We start from the raw sequence: 21,473 nt of genomic DNA on the forward strand, positions 1-21,473 counted from the left end.
CCCCCGCCCCTCCCCCACTCGCCCCGCCCCTCCACACACTCCGACTCCAATCGCCCCGCCCAGGCCCTCCTGGGCGAGCCTGGCATTCGCTAGGGAAGGTGGGTGGGCGGGGCCACAGCAAATGCAGTCACCCAATCAGAGCGAGACATTGGTGCCAGCTTCCCTCTCCCCGCCCTTTTCCTTTCCTCCGCGGCTGTGCGGGGTCTCCCGCCCACTGGGCGCCGCTGGCTAGCTCGGCCACAGAGAAAGCCTCCAGCCGGGTAGAGAAACAACTCCCAGTCGGAAGTTACGATGGAAGCCTAGGCAGCCATAATTGATAATGGCAAGAGGCGTTTCCTGTCGCCCGTTTGACGTAAGCTTTTCCTGAATTCGGTTCCCCCGCCCCAACCCCCGTTACCCCAGGCAACAGCGGAGCCGCCCGGGAAGGGACGCACCCGTGAGTATACCTACAGAAGAGATGCACAGACAGCCCACATATAGACGAGCTAATTCATACTCAGGAGCTGCAGGTTTTGTTTTCAGACCCTTTACGGAGACGCCCGATCACTTACCTAGAAGAACTAGTCTAGCGCTTCAAAACTCCCTCTCGCCGGAAGTTGCGTTTGGCACTTCCTAGTAGGGTCCAACCCAGGAGGTGGGAGTAGTCGCCTCAGCCTGCGCCCCAGGGGGTCCCTCCTCTCCCTGAATTACAGAGTGAGGTAAGAGTCCTTCGACGCCCTGCAGCGGGGCTCGCTGGGTCAGATGAACCGTGGGAAGGGAGCTCTGAGAAGACTAGAAGGGCCTAGGCCGCTTCCGCCGGCAGAGGGTTTCCTTTCCGGCTGGTGGGGCGGTGGCCAGCCTTCCCTCCGCCCCCCTGAGGTTCCCGGTAGGGCGAGGCTGCCTCCCTGCCTCGCCAGAAGCCGACCCTAGGTCTCGGCCCTGGCCAGCGCAAAGCGGAGCGCCCAGCCGACCTACACGAGTTCCTATCAAGTACAGTACTTTCACTCCCTGACCTTTAGAGACTGTAGGTTTCGAGAACAAAAAAAGAATCCGTTTCCACCCCAACTATCAAAGAAAAAGACGACTTTCCCTAGCCAAACAGCAAAGCAGAACCTTCCCATGGCCAGTTTCCCCTCACCTGCTGAGTCTTCTACCCTTTCTGAACTGCCTCCCTTTCTGGACTCTAAGTTTTGAGTTCTGGGTCAGAGTATTGTAGTATTTAGTCCTTAGTGTCTACGATTGTATCCTTTTAGAGAATGTCTTAAAATATTGAGAATGCTTTAAAAGGCATTATCTCATGTAATTCCTTCAGTAGGGTTAGAAGCAATCTGATAGTTACATAGAGGATTCCTAAAGCTGCAAGAAAAAGATAACAATTTTCAGGTAAATTAAGAATTACTTAGACCTAACCGATCAATAATGAAAATGCAAAACTACCTTCTCTACCTCTGTTCCAGAAAAAAATGAAATACACTTGTTTCTGAGATTATTTATTGTAGTCTGCTGTCACCTTTTGTACTTGGGTCCATGCTTCTGTTATCCTTGGAAATCTGTTTCCAGATTCTCTCCAACAGGAAATGATGTCCTCTGACATTATACAGCACTTCTTACACATAATAGTCACTAGTTCACATATCGGCTGCTTAGTGTTTTTTGCTTCGTGACCATGTTTATGCCTGAATAAAATGGTTTGTGTGGGATTCACCTCTTCTGCACATTCTAGTGCCTTGATAGAGCGTAACGTTATTAGCTATGCCCTTGGCACCAAGGCACTTCTGTGTCAGAAATTAAGCACAGTCCCTGGTACTCTGGTGTTTTGTGTTTTTTGTTTGATTGATCTACCCTTTGAAATCTTTACAACATAATCCTCTGAAATGTTTTATTGTGAAAATGTGCAGACATTACAAAGCTTTAAAAAGCTAAGTGTGATGCATTCAGGGGCTGAAGCAAGAGAATGTCACATTCAAAGCCATTGGGATACACAGTGAAATCCTATCTCAGAATATGAGGGAGGTGTGAGGGGAAAGCTCAGACATTGTACAGCCACATGCACAGTTACCTATGTATAACACTTGCTAACATGCTGCTTTTACACCTTTCTTTCCTCCCCATTTTCCACTTTAGTACTATTTAAAAATAAGTTATAGGTCTGAGGTTAGGCAGACACCTATCATGAATTTCCTAAGAATTTTGAAGTAGAGAAACTGAAACATAAAGTATCATTTAAACCAAGAAAAATATAAAATACAGAAACTATATAAATCAAAATTCCATCAAAAGTTTTGTACATGGACGTTGTCACTCTAACTTTAAAACTGCCCCCATTTTCTTCCCCTTTGTGACACTAACATTTTAAAATGAAGAAGTCAACCGAGAGATACTGTTGAAAAGGGATTCCTTTCCTTATTTCATGTGAACTGGAAACTTGATTAGGTTTAATTCTATTTTGTGCATGACTGTGTATAACTATTATTTTTCCATTTGTGTTCTCAAATGCACATGCACCCTTGCCTTTTCTTCTAATGAAGTCCATCCCACTTAGCATGATGAGGCTTTGGCATTTAATTTGCCTGTATGTGTAAAGTATCTAATAGTGCCCTAGGCTGGCAATATAGATTGTCTTTTTTTTTTTTTTTAAATAAATGTTGCTCCTTTGCCTATGCTTGAAGCTGATGCAATGAAACCTACAGCAAAGTATCCTGGTGTCAGCATAGTTTCTTGAGTTTCAAGTCCTGGCACCCTGCAGACTGCTGTTGAAAGATGTGTAGCTCTGTAATTCAACTACATGAATGTTGATGTTATCATGGCAGATACCATGGCAACTGGTTGTCCATCTGGCCACAGTCCAATTTAGGCAATGTTACTTTCTCCCTGAAATAATTCTGTAAGATCTAATTGGTCTTGTTGTCTCTGTGATAGCTTTCTGGTAGTATAAGCATTGCCTATTAAAAATTGTAAAATCAAGATTATACTTAACACTTAGTTCATTAGGAACAGTCTGTGTCCAGTAGATAGAATACCATTGAATTTAGTTTATAATCACAATAGTAAAACTCCCAAGAATGCAAAGCTTGTGTATTCTTCCTACTCTACACTTACTTTTCATCTTGAAAGTGAAAAGAGGGGCTAGACAGACGACTGAGAGGTTAAGAGCACTAGATGATCTTCCAAAGGTCCTGAGTTCAATTCCTAGCAACCACATCGTGTCTCAGTACCATCTATAATGAGATCTGGTATCCTCTTCTGGTGTGCAGGCACACATGCAGGCACAACACTATATAAGTAAATATTTTTTTCAGTGAAAAGAAATGTCTTAGGTTAGTGTAGAATGTTTATAGCCATCATGCTGAAAGTTAAAATAATATTTTAATAGCTGGTTTCTTTATATAGGAGGACGTGTGCTCCTATATTATTGTGGAGCAGTTTTAACTTAATACTGAATTCAGGAAGGCTAAATAATATAGTAGTTAGGACTAGGTTTTAGAATCAGACCTGGATTTCAGGAATATGCCATTTTACTAGCTAAGTGTCTAGGGGCTGTTGAAAACTTAATTTGAATAGACTTCAAACATTATACATAGTACTTTAACTTGCCTCCTAGCATACAGAATGTAGCCAGAAGATGGCTGTTATTAATTAGTAAGCAGTCTAGTTTAGGCACATATGGGGCATTAAAATATTAATAAAGTCTGTGTGTGTGTGTGTGTGTGTGTGTGTGTGTGTGTGTGTGTGTGTGTAAGAGAAAGTTCTCCAAGTTCAATGTCAAAAACAGAAGATTCTCATTCAGTGATTCTTGAGGGCTTTAGGAAAAAAGACTGTACATTTTTAATAATAAAACAAGATTTTTGTGCAGAAAATATGAGATTTGAGGGCTGGGCTTTGGAAAATAATGTAAACTATCAAATAGTTCTCTTTCCTTGCATACTATGAATCGCTAACAATTATCTCAGCTACTAATTAACTTTTCACAAAGGTTAATGGTTAGTATTTTTAAGACTGTCACTTAGAACTGAATTTGAAACCGGTTATTAGAGAGCAGTCTTTACAGGAGATGAGTGTGTACTTACTAGTGATACATGCTACTGCAGTCTCCCAGTGCCTGTGGCATCATTCACAGCTTCCATGAACAATTCCTGTTCTGAGTCTCAGACATATTTCAGAAACTAGACAGCACACATTTTATTAACATGAGTCTGAGTTAATTAGCCAAATTAAACATGTTGCAACACATTTATACTAGCAGATGCCAGCTAGCAAAGCAGAATAGAATCTACTATGTCTCCAACTGTCTGATATCTGATGTCAGTTCGCTTTTCCACATGACTGTTACCAGTCCACACTCTGCTGGCATATGGGCAAGTGCTTGAGTAAAACTGCGTGTTACTACTGTGTATCTACTGGGAAACACATTCTCTCTGGACTTTCTCTTCTCACCTTTTTCTTATTAGCTAACATTGGACAATCTATATGGGACTGGGAGTATAGTTCAGCGGTGAATGCTTGGCTACTGTGCACAAGGCCCTAAATTTAATCCCCTGTACTGCCCTGTAAAAGGAACTTTTATTCTGGCTTACTGCCTCCTTCTGCTAACCTAGGCCTAGTCCTGGAAGCTTCTGGCCTCTGTACAATCTAATCTAGGCCTAGAATGTTTTCTCTGAGACTCACTGCTGAATAAGCTCACCCTTACTTATTCTTTCTGAGCTCTGGGCTGGCTGGCTGGTTCAACTCAGCTGTTCTGGCTCAAACTTCTCCCAGCTGACTCTTTCATCTGGCTTCTCTCTTGGCCCAGAACTGATCTCCTTGGCCTCAGACTCACTCAGCAATCTGCTCTAATCTTCTGGCTTTTTCTCATTTTCTGACCTGTTCCGTCTTCACCTGAGTTCTCTCTCTCTCTGCAACCCATCTCCCTATTACTGCCCTGGTAAAAACTGCCTCTTAAGTAGCTTCCCTTTCCTCTCTCTTCTCATAAGAGTTTGGCATATCCTATTCTGTCTGTCTTCTCTGACTCGTCACCTTTTCTGCCACTCAATTAGACATCATTTTCAAGCATGGGTGCTTCCTTCTACAAACTAATTTAACCTTGCTTTGGGATTAAAGGCATGTATCACCACAACTAGATCTAAGCTTTTTCTTTACTTGATATTTGCTCAATACCAGACTGGCCTTGAACTCAGATGTTTGCCTCTGTTCCTGGACTAAAGGCACATTTGTATTCCAGCCACTCACATAGACCTAGAAGGTCTTTGGATGTGACCTCTTGCCAGAACAGCCTTGTTCTGAATTAACATTCCTCTACACTGCCCCACCCCCTATTCCTCCAAAATCTGTTTTCGAAAATTTATCTACCAATCAACTTCAACTTTTGAGTTAAAAAAAATTTTTTTTTGTTGCTATTCCTACAATTCTATGCAATGCCCACTTGAAACTGCACCTAGCAAAACTGAATTTACTTTAAAAGAGCGAAGTTAATGAATATTCACGAAAGAATTTACTTTAAAAGCCCTAACAATAAATATTCCTTTTTGTTATAGGATTGTTTCTCATGCTTCAATCTCTAGGATTTGAATCTTAATCTCATAGGCTAAGTCCTGTGTTTTGCTCCAGCAGTACCAGCTACTATGGAGGATGAGACAGGACGATTACTCAAGCCCCAGAGTCCCAAAGCAACCTAAGTAACTGTATCCAGATCCTATCTCAAAGGGGGGTGGGGGGTGGAGAAATGGCTCAGACATTAAAGACTAGGTTTACAACTAAAAAAATAAAAGGTCAACCAATGCACAACTGCAATTAGACAACTTAGTATATATTTCACAGTGCCTCTATTATTTTACTGCAGGTCAATGTCAGGTATGTTAATGGCTGAGGTGGTAAAGGAAGGGAAGCAGTGGGAATAGTAGTGACTACAGAACTTAGGCTACATGTTTAGCAAATGCTGTGGAATACAGCTAAAGTTTGTATTTTATGTCAGAGCTGCAGGTTTTCAAAATTGGTTGAAATACTTCTAAATATCCAGCAGAAAAAAATTAAACTAGTTTGAAAGTATAGGGTTTTAGCTATATTTCTTACATTAAAACCTAGGACTTTGTCTAAAGACTCTCAAAATGCTTTAAAGTACTATTACTTCTCTTGGTACGAACCAATTCACTTGTCATTTTTTCCAAAAATTCAAGATAAATTTTTAACATACAATAGACTTCTGTTCCCTTGGTTACAGTCTGCATAGGTTTCTACTTTTCACTGCTCACTTAAAACCTCGGATGTGAGCCAGGTAATCTCAGCACTCCAGAAGGCAGGATCTCTGAGTTCAAGGCCAGCCTGGTCTACGGAGTAAGTCCAGAACAGCCAAGGCTACACAGAAAAACCCTGTCTCAAAAAAAACAAAAAAAACAAACAAACAAACAAAAAAAACCTTCTTACCTGATTTCAGCCTTGAGTTATATATATTATGATATAATTTGCTTTATCATTCATTCAAAAACATTTAAGGATACAATTTGAAAATGCATGTTGCTTTACCTTTAAATAAACTTTTTAAAAGTGCTGAAACATGTTTTAATAGATCATGCCATCTTATAGGTAATAGTGTGTCTATAAAAGATTCAAAGGTTTTGGGACTTAGGAAATCCCTTAATGGCAGTGTAGAACAAGTCCGTTGTGACATGAAAATTCAATAGTGGGATAGTAAATCATATTGGATTTCTATGCATTTTTTATATATACTCTTAAAGTTGGATAGATAATATCTTTTATATGAGGAAACCAAGCTCAGATTAGTTAAGAAATGTATTCAGAAAGAAAATGAAAGAAGAGAAATATATTCTGGGTCACACAGCTGTTATCCATCCGTGTAACTTTAGCATGCCATTTAAAGTGTATACATAAATCAGCAAAACCAGCTAGCTAATTAGCCCAGAGTACAACTCTGTGTCCCATTTAAAGTATAAATGTAGATAGAAGATAATTTCAGCTCAAGCTTCTTTTACTCAAATCATACATTAGCTTCGGCTGTCATAGATCACTTGTGACCACAGCTTGCGTTTTCCAGACAGCCAAACAAAAGATACAACCTGAAGCTTATTTATAGCCCTGTTTAGCTATTTAACGTGTTGCATATCTACTTAACATGTGATAGTTCCCATGGCACATCCTTTTAAAACACAAAACTCAGGCCTAGGATCCATGGTGGAGCATTTGCTTAGCATGCACAAGACCCTGAGTTAATCACCAACACTGGAAAAAAAAAATCTGTAAATAAAACTATGACCAAAACAGCTTGCCAGATTGATATAAAACACAACAACTAGCATACTCCATTAACAAATTAAGAAAGAACACTCATGTGCTATATATGCTGTCTGTGACAGTTGCTAATGAGATAGAGTACACTTTAGTGTTTATTCCACACTTAAATATACCCTCATTTCTTACTGTCTGACTCATTTTTACCTTGCTTTGTAACAGTAATCAGTGACTTCAAATCTGCCAGGCACAGTGATGCACGACTTTAATCCCAGCACTTGGGAAGCAGAGGCAGGCAGATCTTCGTAAGTTCAAGGCAAGCCTGGTCTACAAAGTAAGTCTAGGACAGCCACGGTTATTACCTAGAGAAACACTGTCTCAAAAAACAAAACAACAAGAAGCCTGCCCATTGCAATAGATTGTGAAGGGTATATTACCTCAGCCTTCATAGGTTTCTATAACATCTTTTTGTGTTCTTTTCGTGGGCCTCCAAACTAATTGCCAAGTGTAGCATAGAGAAAACTGAAAAAGGGACTAGGTGAGAGTGTGGAAGATGAGAGTCCAAGTCCTTTTTCTTCTCTTAACAATTATATTATCTTAGACATGATTATTTTTTCTAGTCTTTTACATTTTGCAATGTGCCTGAGCCAGCCTCCTGAGTCCTGGGACTAAAGATGTGCGCCACCACTGTCCACCTAGCTGGGTGCATCTAGCTAACCTGTGTCTAAGATTAGTACTAGAGTGCCTGTGGAGAGTGGCAGGAGACTACAGCTGCACCGCTGTGAGCAGGACCCATAGCAGACGCTAAGCAGAGTCGTGCCTGGTTGATAGTGGATGGGATGATTGGGGAATAATTCTGAATTGTTCCTCCTTACCTGTATGTTTTTATTTATTAAATATTAGTAATAAGCCCCCATAACTGTTAATAGACTTTTTTCCTGACAATCTAGCTTCATGGCATCATTATAGTAGTACAGCACAGTAAAAATTGCTACTATCCATTGAGCTGTGTGTGCTAGACTGACATGAGATTGATAAATACTTTACTTTCCCTACATTGTTATGGCATGTTTGCACATACACACATACAAAATAAGCAAAATGCTAACTATATGCTGTAAAGGAAAAAAGATGCTTCTCTGAACTGCTGTGTGTACTTGTCTTTCTACCACTTATCCCTCCACCCACCGTTTTCCACATCCTTGAGTAGCTCAATGTACCTCTATTATTGATATTGATATGCAGCTGACTCTCTGTACCTCAGTCACCTTTATCTTCCAACTGGGATTACATACTAATGAGCCTAAACCTGCACTGTGTCTTTTTTTTTTTTTTTTTTTTTTTTGAGTCAGGGTTTCTTTGTGTAGCCCAGGCCTGGCCAGGAATTCACAGAGATTCACCTGCCTCCCAAGTGCTGGGATTAAAGGTGTGCGCCACGACTACCTGGTGAAGTGTAGTCAGTGTTCTGTTTCTGTGAAGAGACACCATGACCAAAGCAACTCTTATAAAAGAAGGCATTTAATTGAGGACTTGGTTAGTTTCAGAGGTTTAATCCATTATCATCATGGCAGAAAGCATGGCATCATACAAGCAGAAATGGTGCTGAAGTAGCTGAGAGCTATCTTTATATTTCTTGGCCAAGAGACTCTGGTCTTGGCGTGGGCTTTTGAAACCTATGACAAGCCGGGTTGTGGTTGTGCACGCCTTTAATCCCTGCACTCAGGAGGCAGAAGCAGGCAGGTCTGCAAAGACAGTCTAGCACAGCCAGGACTACAAGAGAAACCCTGTCTCAGAAAAGAAACCTCAGTGACACACTTCCTCCAACAAACCCACACCTCCTAATCTTTTCAAATAGTGCCCTGTGACCAAGCAGTCAAAGCTATGACCCTATTGGCCAATCGCGTCCAAATCACTACACAAGGTCTTTGTTCTCCCTTCCAAAGTTACCCAATTCTCTCATATCTGTGTGTGTATACATTTTCTATAGGACATAAGCTACAGTTTAGTATTTCAGCTTTTACTTTGTGTCCATTTTAGAGGTCTATATATTCCTGACCAAAGGACTATGGCCTTTATGTGTAATAGGTGTGCTGCTAAAGTTTGAATGAAATATTCTAGTTAGAGGTCATCTCTTCTGCAGGTCTCCATCATTAAAGTCTAGTAGATGACCTAGGCGCAAACTCCTAACAAGATCTTAGGGACATGTACCTTTGGGTTCCAAACTCACCCTGGTATTGCTGCTGTGAAATTGATGCGTAATGGAGAGAATGTAAGCCACTGCTTGCAGGCCTTATCTACCACCACCTCCCAACTTCTCCTTAAGCATTCCATTCCATGCTTTATAATTCCCTTCACCTACTGGGTATATGACGATGCACATATGGTACAGCATGTATGTGTAGTCAAAGAAAACCTTCAGAAGTCAGTTCTTCCCTGCTACCCTGGATTACCAGGGTCGACCTCAAGTGGTCAGGCTTGCACAGCAAGCACTTTTACTGTCTGGGTCATCACACAGCACATACTTCGTCCCAAGTCTCACAAGCCTATCTCCCTTCATATAGCCAAAGCCAAGCATGTCCTTGCCCTCCCCTCCTTTTTCTCTCCCGATTCTATGATGCAGGTGGTGGTTGAAATTGAAACAACCATTATCTGTGTTAAACCATGTCAAGGGCCTTTCAGTCATCCTCCTAGCCAGTTTTACATCTGTTCAGGTCATTTTTGTCTTTAAACTGTTTCGCTGATTGGGGCTCAGTGGGCAAAGTGCTTGCTACACAAGCAGGAGAGCCTGAGTCTGGATCCTCAGCACACAGGCAAAACCGGTGTGGCAGCTCACAGCTGAAACCCTAGCTTTGAGAAATAGAGACAGGAGCAAATGGGCAACTGCTGGCATCAAACTGAAATAGTAAGCTCTAAGCCCCAGCCTAAGTCCCTGTCTTAACTACGAAGAGCAACAAGAGGCAATGCCTGTGTTCCAGCTCTAGCCTCACTAAGGGAAGAAGATAAACCATCTTGGATTGATCTTTATAAATTATTCAGAAAAAATGTGATTTCAAATTAGCTTTGTTGTAAATAATGGTGTTTTCCACCTATTGTGTCTTATCACATAATATCTAGTACATCTGTCATAGATACTGTACCATATAAGCATTTTCAGAGGAGTCAAGGATCAAATAAGCTTGGTAAATAACACATTTTCAATTCCCTTGTTACTTTAAAATATTGAAGCTTCTAACTACTTTCAAGGGCATCTCAAGTATTAGTAACTACAAAATTCTCCCAAAAACCTAGTATTTCTAAGGACAACACAATGTGATTTTCTATACAAATCAGCAGTCCTTATGCTAAGGCACACATAGGTTTCAAGACACCCAAAGCATCAAGGTAGAATGGAGGCAAGCAAGGACAAGAATAAAGAATTTGCAGGCCGAGTTCCATGTTCAGTCACTGATGCTGAATTCATAAAGTAATAAACACTTTAGTGTTCTGTTCTTTCTACTCCAAGGACTTCCAACTTGTCCAAATACATGATTGATTTTAAAAAGCCATCTTTCTTACACAAGTTTGTCAAAGCTCCAAGAACAGTATAATATGACAAAGGCTTTATCTTTTGAATTCTTTTGTTTTGTTTTTCAAGACAGGCCTTCTCTTGTAATCCTGGTTGTCCTCAACTCACTCTGTAGACCAGGCTGGCCTCTAACTCACAAGATCCACCTGCCTCTGCTGGGATTGAAGACCTGCACCACCATACCCAGCTTCTTTTGAGTTCTTTTGCATTCATTTTGGATATCCAGTACTACGGTAGTTTATATACTTTCTCAGGATTTTGAAGTGCACTGCCCATCAGAACTATGGTCTCTGAGATAGATTACAAACTTTATAAAAAGGAAAGCAGGGCTGGAGAGATGGTTCAGCAGTTAAGAGCACTGTTTGCTCTTCGAGAGGTCCAGAGTTCAGTTCCCAGCAACCACATGATGGTTCACAACCTGTACTCAGGTGTACGCAGATACATAGAGCACTCATATGCATAAAATAAGTAGATGTTTAAAAAAGAAAAGAAAGAAAAAAAGCGAGTGAGCACCAGAGTATTTTCCAGTCACCTTGACTAAGGACTTCAGAAAATGGTGTAGTGACAATGCATTTAGTTGAGAATTTAAAATTTGGGTTACCTACATAAGAGTTTTCTTCTGCATTTTATTATTTCTTGTCTTAATATGCCATCACAGTCTGGATAATTTCTTAATCTGAGATAGCACTCTGTGCATAAACCATTGGTTAACTCTTGGCCAGTTGGTGAACCAGTGGGCTCAGTATTGACCATTCTGCTAGTCCATGTCATCTGTAATGCAGTGCTGAATGGGCTTCCCTACTCGTAAGCATTCTACTGCAGTTTTATTGAAGTAGACTCTTTGGTCTTAGTACATACAGCAAAGGAGCTCTATTTAAAAAGTTCAAATGGGCTTCTCATTTGTTTGCCTTCACTCAGTGTGGAAATTAACAGGCATTTGTCTACAATTCCAAGACACAGCAAAAGCACACAAAGTCTGCTTCTGTGTCACCCTGATGGAACCATCATGATTTTCCTATTACAGCTGGATTACTCTCTCCCAGCATTCCTCAACTTAAAACTTTTTTTGTTTTTTGTTTTCAAGACAGGGTTTCTCTGTGTAGCCTTGGCTGTCCTGAACTCGCTTTGTAGACCAGGCTGGCCTCGAACTCAGAGATCCGCTGGCTCTGCCTCCTGGGAGTAAGGGCAGGGCTACCATGCCCGGCCCCTCAATTTAAACTTTCAACTGCAGTACTTAACTACCTTCTGTTGATTGTCCGCCCTTATCTCAGCTGAAGGCTCCAAAAGGCAAAGGTTTTTTTATTCACTGATGAACATTGTCTGGCACGAGGAAGGTCTTCATTTATTGAATGGACATGAGAGTTTTTCAGTACATATTTCAATAATAGCTGTTTGTTATGTGTCTCTTTTAATCCATCTGCCTCTGGCTTTATACACATCCCACCTGAATTGATAATATGCTTAGAAGCAGCCACAACTTCTTAGAAAACACTACACACTACAAAACACTTTTGTTCGGCTAATAGCAGATGGCTACAAGAAAAAAAAATTAACATTCCTTCCTATTCTAGACTCCCAGGGCAGTTAATTATCAAAACTGTGTATCCTGGCCAGTGCTTGCCATCGGATCTCCACCTTGCTTATTTTAGCCCTTCCCTTCCTGTTTCTCTGCTGTCAAGGCCTAAGGGGCCTAGAACAAGAATCAGCCCTATTAAAGCAGAAACTACCTAAGCAAATGAGGGCCCTGATCTTACCCACACCAGACTCAACCCATTCTTTGCCAGTCCTTTAGCCCCACACCCTTTCCACTAACAATGCTTCAGAGATATGAACACCAAGTTTCATTGTTTTCCTCAGGCTGTATTTTAGATGTATACAAGGTACAAACTAAAGGAAAACAAAGGGCAGTGATGCTACTATGACAGCATTTTGGTTTATGTATGGAAATAGTTACTGTGCTATGCTTTTCAGGGGCATGTAAGATCTGTACCTGATGCAGACTCCCACCCCCCACAAGACAGGTTCTTTCTGTGTAGCCTGGCTGTCTTGGCACTAACTCTGTAGACCAGGCTGGCCTCAAACTCAAGAGATCCACCTGCCTCAATTTCCCAAGTGCTGGCATTAAAGGTGTGTGCCACGACTGCCATTGCTCAGCTCAGGCACAGTATTTTCATTGTAATACTTTTAATGGAGAGGACAGAAGGTTCGGTGATTATATTGAGTTTAAGTGGTGCTATGCAATGCTATCAGCCTTCAACCCGACCTGGGGGAAAAGGCTGTGCTTATTAGGTATCAGCCTAAGAAAGACTTCGGAAAAGCTGTGCAATTAAGGAAACTGCACAGTATGGTCACCTCATACACACTTCACTTAGGGATGAATTCCTTTCCTGGCCTAGTCCTTACTTTATCTTCTCTTCTCTTCCTGATAGAGCAAAAGAAAACAGGAATAAAATTTGAAGACAGGTTCTGCAAAGCAGATAGAGGTTTCTTGGGAACCTAGACATTCCAGAGTAATTTGAATGAGAAGATAACTAGCTTGAAGGATACAAAGTAAAAAAGCTTTTGTTAGGAATGTCAAAGTAGTGGAACAAGAATGACAAAGAACAGACGCGGCTTCACTTGGCTATAATTAATTTGCAGTGGGTGGAAAAGGCAGGCACCAAGCCAGCATTACCACTTTCTAAATAATCTTGATGGTGATGTTATGAAAGACATATAGTAAGGTTGCATCAGCGTGGTCAAGCATCACTAAATGGGTGGCACTGTCTGGAAAGCATATTTAGAAAGACATTATTCCAAAACTTGGTCCGAAACACTTGGAGCAAGTGTTACTGGCTACAAGTAGCATGTGCTTAGCCAGCCATACCTGATGTAACAGGATAGCTGGTCTTTTAGGATCCAGTGTCTCAGTAGGACTACCACAACAAGTATACTTCATGTGGTTTCTTTACAGATTACAGCTGTGCACCCAGGAATTGATCTTTATGGTATTTCCTGCTACAACAAACCAGTTGAAAAATAGAAATAAGCTGTTTAAGAAAAAGGATGTTGGGGACTAGAGATGGCTCAGTGGTTAAGAGCAGTGGCTGGTCTTCCAAGGACCTGAGTTCAATTCTCCAAACCCACATGGCAGCTCACAACTATTTGTAACTCTAGTTCAGAGGATCTGACACCCTCTTCAGACGTACATGTGACAAATCACCAATGCACATAATTCATTTAAAAGAATGCTAAGAAGTTTGCCTGTTACCTCCTCCTCTCTGCCTCACCCTTTCCAGTTGGTAGTTCAGTGTCTCAGGAGAGACACTATCAGTGAGCCAAGATACAAAACGCCTTTTCTCAACTGAATGATTTAAAAACAAAAACCAACAAACCAAAAAAAAAAAAAAAAAAAAAAAAAACCTTTCCTAGGATGAGAAAAGACGTTAGAATGCATAATACTCCAATTACTCATGACCAAAAAATTGACAAGATTGACAGGAGTGGTGGCACATGCCATTAGTCCCAGCACTCGGGAGGCAGAGGCAGGCAGATCGACATTGAATTCTAGGCCAGCCTGGTCTACAAGGCCAGTCCAGGACAGCCAAGAAACCATCTTGAAACCCTCCTCCCAAAAAAAAAATTGGCAAGATCTAGATACACGTACATCTCACCCTTATTTCGGTGAAGAGAATCTAATGAGAAACTAAGGAGAAAGCCATGTATATTGGACAGTTCACTTTTGTGAATTGTGGCCTTAGTGATGGTTAATAATTCTAATTGATCTCTCATTGAAGGAACAAAAGCACTGTACCCAGCGGTTTACAGATGGCAGAAGTAAAGTCCATGTTCCGGGAAGTCCTTCCAAAACAAGGTATATCTCACAAGTATTTGGGTCATAAGCTACTAGAGAGTTATGTTTTTGTGTTGTGTGTATTTCTCCCAATTAAACATTTGGCCTGAACAGCTATGTTGTAAGGGTGCTTAAGAGTCTAGCATCGAAGTCCAGCTCTTGTTACTGATCTTCCGTGTGAGGCATGTTCCTTGTGGACTACTGCTTTGTCAGTCTAGGAGCAGAAACTTTTTCATTGACACAAAGTGTTTAAACTTACATTCTAGTTGTAAATCAAAACTATCAGGTATCTCCCTCAAATTAATTTTTTATTTTTTGTTAATAGGACAGTTGTCTGTGGAAGATGTAACCACAATGGTGCTGTGTAAGCCCAAGCTTTTACCCTTAAAATCTTTGACTCTGGAAAAACTGGAGAAAATGCAGCAAGCAGCACAGGATACAATCCGTCAACAAGAAATGGCAGAAAAAGACAACCGGCAAATAACTCATTAACAAGTACCACTTTAGGGGACGCCCCATCTTACACTATAACTGCTCAGTAGTTAGAAACTATTCTGCATCTGTAAGCTGAAGAATTGTAATCCCACTGGGCACTCATAGTTTTAAAAAACACAAAATTTGGGGAATTTAAACATTGGTTTGTATTAAAAAAAAAACTTTAAATCAGTTTTGTGGAATTTTGGAAAAGTTTTAATTATAAATTATTTACCGTATCATATTGTTACGAATTTAAGAGATTAAATGCATCTTTTATGGGTGAAATATTTCTTCAGTTTATTAGAAACCTGGATCTGAAAATAAACGCTAATATTCAATCTGTTGTTGGGCTCATACATTACCCAAAAACAAATGTAACTAATCATGTACTATATGCTGTTTAACGCTATGTAGCCTGACCATGATAACAGTAGTAATTACCAAAATTGGTTTCTTAAACAAATTTGGTTTTTAGGAAACCTTCATCTATAAACTAAAAGCTTACCTAAGCTTTTAATTACACTAATTTTAAAAACGAGAATTACGTAACTGCTACTCAAGTACCAAATACAAAAATCTGAAAATGCTTATTATACTTATTATAGTAATAAACCCAAGTAATATGAGCTTGAAAGAGCCCATGAAGTATGAACACTAAATGGACGGTTTTCTTTCTAAAAGATAACCTAACCCTGAAACCAAGAAACCATTTTGACAATTATAAATGTAATGGTTCTGCCACAGTCACTAGACACCTTCAGTTACTACAGACTTTGAAACCTTGCTAAGTAAATCAGCTTTATAAAAGAGGATAGAAATGTGATCCCTTTAAGGTAACTTATTTATTGGTAGTTATATATTGATATTTAGATAAATGTTAAGCTTGAAGTACTTGGAGAATACTTTAAAACATGTTAACAGAATATAAAAATAAGAGCCATTTATGTATTAGACTTTATGTATTAGACTAATTTCACAAAGCTCAAATTAATGAATGAAGTGTGCATGTATTTCACTAGTATAACATAACATAAGCTTTTCTCAACTATCACTCTTTTTATGATTTTTATTTCATATGCCTGTGTGTATGCCACCTGCATCCAGGTGCCCATGGACGCATAAAAAGACATCTGATGCCCTTAGAGAGCTCAAGTTGCAGGGTGTTGTGGGCTGCCCAATGTGGGTGCTGGAACTCCCAAGTCAAGTCCTATGAAGCAGCGGGCAAGTGTTCACAGCTTCTTAGTGATCTCTCTAGTCCTATTTTATTTAAATTTGGGGGTTTTAAAAAGAAGTTTTTAAGAACCTAAATTCTCTAAGCTCAATGTACTTGTTTTGAAAGCCAGGCACGGCAGGCAGTCCATGCCTCCATTCCCAGCTCTCGAAACGCTGGGACAGGAAGACCACCATGAATTTGAGGACGGCCTTAACTACCTAAGGAGTTATCAGGCCAGCCAGAGCTATATAACAAGGTTCTGTCTCAAGAAACAATCTAACATTTTTGTTTATTTTGCACTATTGGGATTGAACACAAGGCCTACTACAGTTGAGACAGGAAACCTAAAAGAAGTTTTCAAAAGACAAAATAAATGCACTCCCACTAAAGAACCAACACTGCTTCACATGTTTTATTTTGTTGTACATTCTTGTAGAACCAGGTTCATTTTTCCAGTTTTGTAGAAAAATAGATGTTCCAGCCACCATTTACTTAACTGTATAGTATTTAAGACCAATCAATATGTTCCCTGGAAAGATGAAAAAGTCTCATGACTAACTCGTTTTTTAAAAATTCTCTAAGACAAAAATGTGGTGGGTGGGTGTGCGTATATGCGTGTGCATGTGTGTGTGCGTGTGTTTTGTGTCTCTTTGTTTACTCTCAAAGCACAGCATTTCCACAGCAGCAGCCAACACGGGGTTTAGTTAAGTAGCTTCACTTCACCCCTAACTAAAGCTTTGTATAAACCAGTGATTTTACTACAAAAAACACTGTCCTTGAAAGAAAGGAGTGGCAGTCAGACATCAATGCAAAACTTGGAATGATTAGGTCATAAACATGGCACTTAGAAAAAGTAGCTTATCAGAATATTCCACCCGTAAGTGGTTACTCTTCTGTCCCTCCTTTAATTTCCCCTCAAAGGAAAAAAACAAAAAAGAAAAAAAAGAAAGAAAATACTTCCTTCAAAAATTCCCATTAAATGTAAGTTTATAAAATTTCAGAAATGCCTTGTACCCAAAACAAATTCTTAATAAAAAAAATCAAAACAAAACAAAAAACCCTGTGCTAACAACTCTTACAATTCAGTTCTGTACTCTGTAACACTTAAGGCTGTGATAGAGTTCCTGTGCTCAGTAGCTCTCTGGTTTAAGACGACCTCCATCTCCTTCACTTACGAAACGCTTTCTTCCCCTGTAATAAAAAGAACAAAAATAAAAACAGGTCAGCATCTGATCCAATGAAAGACATTAAAACCTTGACTTTTCTGTTTATTTCTTTAACAAAGGGTTTTGCTGTTCAAGGCCAATGTTTCTCAGTTGCTTAGAGAAGGTGCTTCTACCTACAAAACATACTAGATGTTTTATAAAATATCAGATAACAAGCAAGTACAGGTAGCTTAGATAAATACCTAGTTACTAATGAACTTTATCTACTTGGAATTATTAATAAAAGTTAAAATAGAAAAATGACATTTTACTTAGATTTCAGCATTTATATATACCTTATTTGAAAGCAAGTGAGCCAAACACAACTTTCACCGTGAATGTGAATTAAGAAAGATAGAACTATAGAACTTATCAAAATATCCATGTTTGGCCAGCAAAGTGGTTCAGAGCAGGTAAAGGCTCTTGCCAGCACACCTAATGATCAGCCCTGGGACCCATGTGATTGATGCAGAGAATGAACTTCCACAAGCTGTGCTCTGACCCACATGTACCACGACATAAGCACACAAATCCACACACAACAAGTAAATGAATAGATAAATGTCAACAAGTAATATGGCCAAGTTATCTGTTTTATAACTAAATTTTTACTCAGCCTTCGAAGTGTCATAAACTGAGTGTAGACAACCAAGTGAGAATCTAATTTGTAGCCTATATGCCCCATTTGGGTATTCCTGACTGTCATTTGAAAACTGCATCTAGCTACCTATACAGTACTCTCCCAAGAGAAGAACTGTCCAGTAGCCTACATCAGTAAACCCAAGCAGACCTTACTCTCTGACCCCTGACCAACATGCACAAGCATGCAAGATCACACATAAATGTGCACTTAACACAAAAAAGCAAAACCGTAAGAGGACAAAAGCCAAAGCTGTTTGGTATTATACTATGCAACTGTAACAACACTTCATATGACTCTTCAGAGTAAAGTCTCTATTAAAATAATCAGACTTTCAAACACAAGCTTTAAAAAAAAATCTTAAAAGCAACCACAAATAGACAGGAATCCACTCTGTTCTTGAACAGAGGACTTTTTAAGACCAGGTGACTCAGTGATGAACAGGACCTTGCCTGGTGGAGGTTTCACTGATGCTAGACATGTAGCCAAGATGTCCATTTCCAGACATTTCTTCTCACTTGGCACCATTTTCCTCTCTAAGCCTCGAACTTTTTAGAGCAAGGGAACCTACTTAGAAATCGCTTTTCTGAGAGTCTTCACAAAACAAAAATATACAAAGTACAGTTTTCAGATTACAAAAAAAAATATCTAAAAGATAAGTTATTACTTATTATATTACAAGCTTATAAATTTTAAAGGAGAATGCCTTTATCAACTCTATTTTTCTTTCATTTTTGTTTTATTTTGGTTTTGGTTTTGGTTTTGGTTTTGGTTTTCTGAGACAAGAGTTTCTCTTACAGTCCTGGCTATCCTGGACTTACAGAGATCCACCTGCCTCTGCTAAGAATAAAAGTGTGCGCTTCCATGTCCAGTGCCTTTATCAGCTTTTTTTTTTTTTGGTTTGTTTGTTTGTTTGTTTGTTTGTTGAGACAGGGTTTCTCTGTGTATCGTTGGCTGTCCTAGACTCACTTTGTAGACCAGGCTGGCCTTGAACTCAGTGACCTGCCTGCCTCTGCCTACTGAGTGCTGGGAATAAAGGCATGAACCACCATGCCCTTTATCAACTCTTAAATTACATCCTAGAAGTACTAATATAATTCCCTCCAGAGAAAATCACTCCCACAAGCAATTTCTAACACTTGTCATTTTTCCATCACGTGAAACAAAGGAAGCAACTACCAAAAACAGGAAAGAGTTTATACCTTTAAAGCCTAAAAAATGTCTGAATTCAAACTTCACCGTTAAGATGTACTACTAATCAGTCATGAGACTTTGAAGGCTCATTACACAATCCTCTATTTTCTCATGTTATTGGTTATAATACCTACTCTGAAGTAACATTTAGTAGCAGCCTGGTAAACACATACACTATAGTTATTCCCTTGGAATGGCAGTCCAGTCCACAGATGCAAGGTGACAAACAGGCTTTATACTTTTTTCTCCATAAACTCTAGGCAGATGGTTCTTGCTTTCTAATCACTTCAGAAAAAGACACTACTTCATTTTTCTGACAGCCAGAATGACAAAAAAATAAAAAACAAAACAAAACAAAAAAACTACCTTAGCTCCCCAAGGATCTTGTTCATTATTTTTTCAATGAGAAGTGTTACTTAAACAAAGTACCTTGATGGACAAAGATCTCGGAGTTGTTTGGAAATGATTCCAGCCTGAAAACATTCCTCCACAAATCTCTCAAGTACAGAGTATGAGTGCGGGACATCCAGATTAATATCTGGAATTTCATTGTAAATTCTCTCATAGCCCTATAACAAAAGTACATATATAGTTGTTAGCCTGTATAAAAGTGTATCTCATAAAACAACCCACCAGTATACCATAACCTGATAGTTAGACAAATGTCAAGGAACAAATTACCTACTATCCACTTCACATCCACATTTACTATCTTGTATAAAATTATGAGATAGTTAGACCAACATTTCAAAAGATTTTTAATAAAAATGCAATTTAAATGTTTTCTCTAGATGCAATGCACATACATACATCCCAAACTGAACAATCTTAATGAGTAAAAAAAAAAAAAAAAAAAAAACCTCAAGTGCTATTTTCCAAAAATATAAAAGCTAAACAAGACCTATAGCCTAACAATACACATGCCCTAAAAGCAGCTTTCATTAATAATCCATAACCCTTATTCAGACATATAGTTGGGCATATACCTATTACAAAAGTCTCTAAAATAATGCCATACATACTCTCTTCATTTGGTCCACAGTAATGGTAGATGACTTCCACAAGGACTTTAATAAGCCCAAGATCATCTTGAATGCACTTTCTCCAGTTGACTCTAAAACCATTACAATGGCCTAAAAATTGAACAGAAAGAGTAAATGAACCTTTAGTCATCAATTCATGAGAAACTACTCCATTAATGGATCCAATCCCTCCTCTAATATGTAGTGATTAAATGCTTTTGTAATAATTATATAAACTTATAAAATTATTTTAACATTTTTAACAAAAAAAAACTTTTATATTATCAAAAAAAAAAAACCATTGGTCACTATGGTCTAAATGCTCTTTGGTATGAGAATGTAACCTTACTTCATACACAAGCTCGTGGTGAAAATGAGGCACTTCCAGTTCCTTAAGGCAGTGTTCAGCTTCAGATATATCTCCAGAGAGTAAATACTCTTTAAGCAGCATATCAATCTATTAGATTTAAAAGTTGAAATGTTAGAATTTCTAGTTCTTAAAGATGTGTATTTGCTTAAATGATTTATTTACATTTGCACTAATTTTGAACACAGGGATTTGGCATAGTGGCATCACAAAAGAACTTTTTCGTAATTAAAAAGTAAACTCCTGGGCTCTGAATGGTGCAGTTATGAAGCAAAGGAAGCACTTGGTTTTCTAAGGAATCTCTGGTATCTACAAGCAGGTTTTATAATATGGATGACCTTGCTCAATGCTCAAATGTATCCTACTAAGAACAAGGGATGTAGGGGCTGGAGAGACAGCTGGCTCAGAGCTGAGATGCACTGCTCTTGCAGAGGACCTGAGGTTAGTTCCCACCACCCATTTTACATGGCTTAGAGCAACCTGGAGCTCCAGCTCATGGGATCCTGCAACTCTGACCTTCATGGGCACCTTAACTTACATGCACATACCCACACACATACACTTAATGAAAATAAATCTTTTAAAGGGGCAGACTTTTTTTTTAATACCACTAGAGGGCACTAACTTAAAGTCTCATCATCACTTTTACCATGTCACAAAATACAGGATGATCTTAATGCAATGGAAGCAAAAGGGTAAGAGATAATGGGGCATTACTACAAGGGCAAAGATTTCTACAG

The 21,473-nt window shown here is 39.3% G+C and overlaps 3 protein-coding genes across 11 annotated transcripts in view; 1 reads left to right on the forward strand and 2 right to left on the reverse strand.

The window, feature by feature from the left end:
* Positions 1–688, reverse strand: part of SHOC2 (SHOC2 leucine rich repeat scaffold protein) — a 78,019-nt gene extending 77,331 nt beyond the window's left edge. Inside the window, exon 1 of one of the 2 annotated variants that reach the window (XM_084772582.1) lies at positions 552–688. The gene's annotated coding sequence lies outside the window, so the exon portion shown is untranslated. The remainder of the gene's footprint in view (positions 1–551) is intronic. The other variant, XM_084772583.1, reaches the window with a different exon arrangement.
* BBIP1 (BBSome interacting protein 1) lies at positions 198–15,430 on the forward strand. Of its 6 annotated transcripts, none has more exons than XM_084772587.1 (4): positions 366–436; positions 5,511–5,651; positions 14,560–14,636; positions 14,941–15,430. In XM_084772587.1, the coding sequence occupies exons 2-4, from the start codon at positions 5,605–5,607 to the stop codon at positions 15,105–15,107; spliced, it is 291 nt and encodes a 96-aa protein (XP_084628713.1). In that variant the 5' UTR covers positions 366–436; positions 5,511–5,604; the 3' UTR covers positions 15,108–15,430. The 6 variants fall into 6 exon arrangements, with proteins under 6 accessions (XP_084628717.1, XP_084628715.1, XP_084628713.1 ...); XM_084772588.1 differs by lacking the exon at positions 366–436 and adding an exon at positions 580–698; XM_084772591.1 differs by lacking the exons at positions 366–436; positions 5,511–5,651 and adding an exon at positions 198–352.
* Positions 15,431–16,690: 1,260 nt separating this feature from the next.
* Positions 16,691–21,473, reverse strand: part of PDCD4 (programmed cell death 4) — a 28,009-nt gene continuing 23,226 nt past the window's right edge. For 2 of the 3 annotated variants that reach the window (XM_084772585.1, XM_084772584.1), the window contains exons 9-12: positions 20,716–20,823; positions 20,367–20,477; positions 19,774–19,913; positions 16,691–17,496 (exon numbers count right to left, since the gene is read on the reverse strand). In XM_084772585.1, the coding sequence (XP_084628711.1) occupies positions 17,436–17,496; positions 19,774–19,913; positions 20,367–20,477; positions 20,716–20,823 (420 nt within the window). In that variant the 3' untranslated portion in view covers positions 16,691–17,435. The remainder of the gene's footprint in view (positions 17,497–19,773; positions 19,914–20,366; positions 20,478–20,715; positions 20,824–21,473) is intronic. The other variant, XR_014777378.1, reaches the window with a different exon arrangement.

This window comes from Acomys minous (genome assembly GCF_964271855.1).
Source record: "Acomys minous genome assembly, chromosome: 2".
In the NCBI taxonomy this organism is placed as follows: Eukaryota; Metazoa; Chordata; class Mammalia; order Rodentia; family Muridae; genus Acomys; species Acomys minous.